At 34.3% G+C, this 5,723-nt stretch overlaps 1 protein-coding gene across 2 annotated transcripts; it reads left to right on the top strand.

The window, feature by feature from the left end:
* Positions 1-746: 746 nt before the first annotated feature.
* Positions 747-3,547, top strand: LOC106333397 (probable polygalacturonase At3g15720). 2 transcript variants are annotated; one of them, XM_013771848.1, is made up of 9 exons: positions 747-802; positions 1,315-1,431; positions 1,548-1,682; positions 1,762-1,923; positions 1,997-2,204; positions 2,413-2,494; positions 2,677-2,785; positions 2,871-2,993; positions 3,101-3,547. In XM_013771848.1, the coding sequence occupies exons 1-9, from the start codon at positions 755-757 to the stop codon at positions 3,518-3,520; spliced, it is 1,404 nt and encodes a 467-aa protein (XP_013627302.1). In that variant the 5' UTR covers positions 747-754; the 3' UTR covers positions 3,521-3,547. The 2 variants fall into 2 exon arrangements, with proteins under 2 accessions (XP_013627302.1, XP_013627303.1); XM_013771849.1 differs by lacking the exon at positions 747-802 and adding an exon at positions 1,192-1,209.
* The last annotated feature ends 2,176 nt before the right edge of the window (positions 3,548-5,723 follow it).

The following is a 5,723-nucleotide window of genomic DNA, read 5'->3' as shown; positions in this document are numbered from 1 at the left end:
TCGTAAGTACTCCTGAAACAAGAATTTATAAAAATTAAGCAATAACTTTTTGGATTAAGCTAGAATTTTTTGACAATTAAGCGGTCATCTTTTAAGCTTGTAAGTATTAAGCTTTCCTTGTTCTTTTACTATAAAACAGTACATAATTTTAAGAACTTCTTCTTAACTTTTTTTTAACGTAGGATATATTATGCTATTACAAACTCTGAGAAATATTACAGACGATTCTACAGCTGACAATTCTACATGCTTTATGAGGATTCACGCCTGACTGCATCACCTGAGCCGCCCTATCGGATCCATGCTTGACGGTACTTCTTGCGCCATACTGCAAATCTCTTGTATGATGTTTCTCCGTTAATTCGCATAATTCTGTTTTCTCCGGGAATTGAAACCCAGACCTCCTTGTGTAGAAGCATTAATGAACTTTTGGTCAAACCTCTGGACCAGGGGGCTTCCACAAAACATTTCAAATTATGTAGAAGCTGGGCGTTGAACCCGGGTTTGGATCATATCTTCTTAACTTTAATCAGCATTACTTTTGTATATATTTTTTCAAAAAGGTAAAATAAAAAAAATAGGAAAGTAGAATATAGAAAAAACCCAAACCGAAGCTAACACAAAAGTAATTAAAAGCAAAACACGAAGTCAAAAATAGACAAAAACCAAAAACAGAAAAAGAAGCAAAAGCAAGTTTCTTGAGACATATATATGCATCCACATATCAATTTAGTTTATATCGAAGCTCTCTGGAATGGACTGTCACGTATATTACGGCATACATCGACGATGTGTTTTAAGGGTAAAGTATATTTACTATTTTCTTTGTACATTCGTAATAGGGGTGTTCAATCCGGTATTTACTATTTTCTTTGTAAAGTATATTTACTATTTTCTTTGTACATTCGTATTTACTCATTTCCTTTTACTTTTGTTATATTTGAATTTTGACGAACATGTTTACTAACTTTTGAAAGAGAGGTACAATAGTATTTTTTGATGATACACTTTTAAACTCTAATTAATTACACGCCATGACCATAAGTAATTAATCTGAAATTTAATGTTATCATTTATTTTATTTTATTTTTGCTAAAATGTTATCATTTATTGTAAGAAATTAAAATGTACAAGTAGGTATTCATCTATTTCATTCCATTTCTTTTTCACACATTGTCTGCTACTATAGGAAAATATCCGTTTAACATGGTAAAACTTTTGCTTCAGAGCCTTAGCTTCAACGATATATGTTCTTAAATAGTAAATACATTGAATCATATATGATTTAACTCTTTTTCTTCTTAATATATGCAGAAGAAGACTTGGATCTTAAATTTCTCAGTGTTCTTTCTCCATATCTTTACATCTTCGAGAGCATTGGATGTTAGTCAATACGGAGCGATTGGAGATGGAGTTACAGACGATTCTCAGGTACAAGATAGATAATGTAAATAAATATTTCTTCATTATATATCCAAAAGATCATAATGTTGAAATCTTGAAAAAGAAAATGTTGAAATTTTGTAACTTTTTATCTTTCTTGGAAGGCGTTCTTGAAAGCCTGGGAAGCTGTCTGTATCGGGACAGGGGATGGGCAGCTTATCGTTCCGGCAGGGATGACATTTGTGTTACAGCCCTTGAAGTTTCAAGGTTCTTGCAAATCGACCCCTATTGTTGTTCAGGTACTCTGTTTTTCCTTTGTTTTTTTATTAATGGATTATTATCTTGACATTGATGATGAATATGCTGATTTAATTGTAGATTTTGGGCAATATGGTTGCATCAAGTAGAGGGAATTGGGAAGGAGACAAAGACCAATGGATTCTCTTCTCAGACATAGAAGGGCTCGTGGTTGAAGGCAACGGCGTAATTAACGGCCAGGGTTCGAGCTGGTGGGAACACAAAGGCAGTTCTAGACCAACCGTAAGGATCACGTTAGGGCTATCTTTTTTATCTTTTTTTCAACTTTTTTAAGCTTTATTTTATGTGATTTAAGGCATTGAAGTTCAAGAGCTGCAACAACCTTAGACTAAGTGGACTAACGCACGTAGATAGTGCAAAGGCTCACATTCATATAAACAATTGCAACGGTGTGAGCATCTCAAATCTCCGGATAAATGCACCGGAGTCAAGTCCTAACACTGATGGAATCGACGTCGCTGCTTCATCCAATGTTATCATCCAGGATTGCGTAATCGCCACAGGTATGTAACCGTCTCTCAAGCTATTTAATTTGGAAAAAAAGCAGAAAAAATCATTTTAAATCGGGATGATGTATGAACGTAAATCGGGATGATGTATGAACGTAAAAAAATAGGAAAGTAGAATGCGGACCTGACGGTCCCTCGAATGTCACATCCAATAATTATTCATCATCGGCTCGTTATGAAAATGACGTTGTAATGATTCTAGGTGACGATTGCATTGCGATAAACTCGGGGACGTCTAACATCAGAGTTTCCGGTATAGATTGCGGACCAGGCCATGGAATAAGGTCTAACCAATTAATGTCCTACTGAAAAGTGAAAACTGATCATATCTGATAATCATGTGAAAATGTTATTATGACATATCTAAAACTCATGTCAAGTTGTTATTGATTGCATATTTAAAAATCATGTGAAATATGTTGTTTAGGATATTTAAGAATAATGTATATTGTGAAATATATTATAGCATAGGAAGCTTGGGAAAAGATGGAGAGACAGCTTCAGTGGAGGATATATGTGTCCAAAACTGTAACTTTAGAGGAACTACGAATGGGGCTCGGATCAAAACCTGGCCGGTACGCAAGAAGCATGTCTTGTTAATCTCATTTAGTAATTTATCAAAAAATGTTTATTTTATATAATTTTTCTGGTAATATACAGGGAGGATCAGGTTACGCAAGAAGGATTACTTTCAGTGGAATTACTCTAGATAACGTGGAAAACCCGATCATAATCGATCAGCATTACAACAATGGAGGTTCTGAGAAAAATACAGATGATAAGGTACTTACTGTGAAGTTAGATTTGATTAGAACATAAACAGATATGTTACACTCCGACCACAAAATTGTTCATAATGATAAAATGTATTTTGTTTTCACTTTTATTAGTCATCGGCGGTTGAAGTAAGCAAAGTCGTGTATAGTAATTTCGTGGGGACGTCCAAGTCAGAGTACGGAGTTGACTTTAGGTGTAGCGCGGCTGTACCATGCACAGAAATTTTTATGAAAGATGTGAGAATAGAAACACCATCATCAGGATCAGGACAAGTCGCGCAAGGACAGTGCTTAAACGTGAGAGGTGTGTCCACACTTGCCGTACCAGGTTTAGAATGTTTAGCACTTTCCACAGATATGTTATCATCGGCGGAGTTGCCGGAACGAACTTGTATGTTGCCGCAACCATCAGTGCAACCAAGTACACGACCGATGCAAGATCCATTTTGGGTTTATGGAAGCGGAGGGAAACGACTCAGAGTTTTTGATGTAGTATTAACTTCATTTATATTTGTCGTTTTATATATGTATTAGGTTATTGTTGGCAAATAAGGATCATTTATTTTGGACAGTTTCTCCGGATTAAAAAATCACCAATTTGCTTGGATTTTATAGTACATATGGAAAGAAGGAAACAACAAAGTTTTTAACAGTTTGGATGTTGATCCTAGAGATACTCTCAAATTGACAGAAACGGTTTCCTACTTTAGGCTGAGGCACATTCTTTACTAGAACAAGGAATCGATCAAGATCGATTACTAGTAACAGCAACAATACTGTTTATCTCAGGTAGATGATATTTTACGGATGGATCATGGAATAATCAAAAATATTTTCTGGGACAAGGATGGTATAGCATCCTGGAAGGTTTTGATTATTTAATGGAAGCAAGAAATACAAGAGTGAGTCTGTCGCCCCTTCATTCGGAGATAGATGCTTTCATTTGGGCAATGAAATGTATGAGAAACCTAGGACAATATTTTGTTACTTTTGCAACAGATTATTCTTAATTGGTGAAGATGGTTTCAGAAGAATGACCAACATTTGCAAGCTATATAGAAGACATAAAGAACTTGAAGACAAGTTTCAACAGCTCATAAATCATTCATATACCAAGGGTACAGAACTTGAGGGCGGACAATCTTGCACGCAGTGCAAGAAACAACCGTAGTCCACATAGATACGGAGCTACCAGTTCGGTTTGCAGAATCCATATAAATATGTGCATGTTGCTGTAAAAAAAAATGTATTAGGTTAATCAAATTATTTAGTTTTCATTGTCACAACTAGGGGTGGGCGTTCGGGTACCCGTTCGGGTACCCGTTCGGGTTCGGATCGGGTATTTCGGATTTTCGGTTATTTCGGTATAGAGGTATAGAACCCGTTCGAGTATTTCTATACTTCGGGTCGGGTTCGGGTATTTTTAGTTCGGGTTCGGTTATTTCGGATCGGGTTCGGATATTTAGATTTTGGAAAAAAAATTAAAATTTTCATTTCTCAAATTTCTTGTATTTAAAAATATAACTTTCACTTAACTATTTTATTTTTTAATAGATTGAATGGTTAATAGATTTGGACATAACATTTTGAAACTAAAAAAGACATTAATTTGGTCATTGTTTTTAAATTTTGGATGTAACTTTTTGTTAATTCTTGAAATAAAAAGTTTGGCCATGCATTTTAAGTGAGTAGCAAATCATTTTTTCCGTAATTCTATATATATCATATGAACTTAAAATATGTGTAGTATCAATATAAATATTTATATAAAATGAGAGATGTAAACTAGAAATAGATGGTTAATTATGCATATGTTCGGTTATCTTCGGATATCCATTCGGATTCGGATATTACCCGTTCGGGTTCGTATATCCAATATCTCATAATTCAATACCCGTTCGGATATTTTGCTACTTCGGTTCGGATTTCGTTTCGGGTTTTTCGGATCGGGTTTGGGTGCGGCTTCGGATATCGGGTAAAGTATATCGGATATCCCCTAGTCACAACCAAAATTCAAGCATTTACACGGCGTGTAAAAAAAAATCGGTTTAATTGTTTTTTTGGTTTGATTTAGGTCGACCGGTTATGTATATGAATTTCACATAGATCACTATAATGTATGGGAATGTGAAGATTGTCCATCGAGATTAGACGATCACAAAAAAAAAAATTGTAGATTAGATTATCCTCGTAATGAAAATAAATAAATAATTGCCTTTCTTTATATTCTAAGTTTTGGAAATTTTTCATTTTTATAGAAAAATATTGTAAATTTGGAGTTGTGATTTAGAAATTAGGTTAACAAGAATTTATGTTGATAGATAAGTATTATTTTAGATTTTTTGATCTATATGTTGTATTTTTTTTAAATATTTTAGGAAAGCTTTTATTTTATAGAGAAATATTGTAAAATTCGGATTGTGATTTAGAAATTAGGATAACAATAATTTTTGTTGATAGATGAGTATTCTTTTAGATTTTTTATAAATAGATTGTATTTTTAAAAATAAAATTCTCAAAATTTCTACTTTGGGAAATTTTTCAATTTTATAGAAAATATCGTAGATTTGAAGTTACTGATTTAGAAATTAGGATAACAACTTTTTTTTACTCAACAGCCACCACTCTCGACTCGCCGTGACCTATGAAGCACGGGGACGTCATTTAGGTCGACGTTTCCGTACCGGAAACGTTTCTGGGACGGGTACTGCTTGGGAACGGCTTGGGGACGGTGAGA

This window comes from Brassica oleracea, chromosome C3 (genome assembly GCF_000695525.1).
Source record: "Brassica oleracea var. oleracea cultivar TO1000 chromosome C3, BOL, whole genome shotgun sequence".
NCBI classification, from domain to species: domain Eukaryota; kingdom Viridiplantae; phylum Streptophyta; class Magnoliopsida; order Brassicales; family Brassicaceae; genus Brassica; species Brassica oleracea.
Note: the sequence above shows the minus strand (reverse complement) of the source record. Positions and strands in the feature narration are given on the sequence as shown.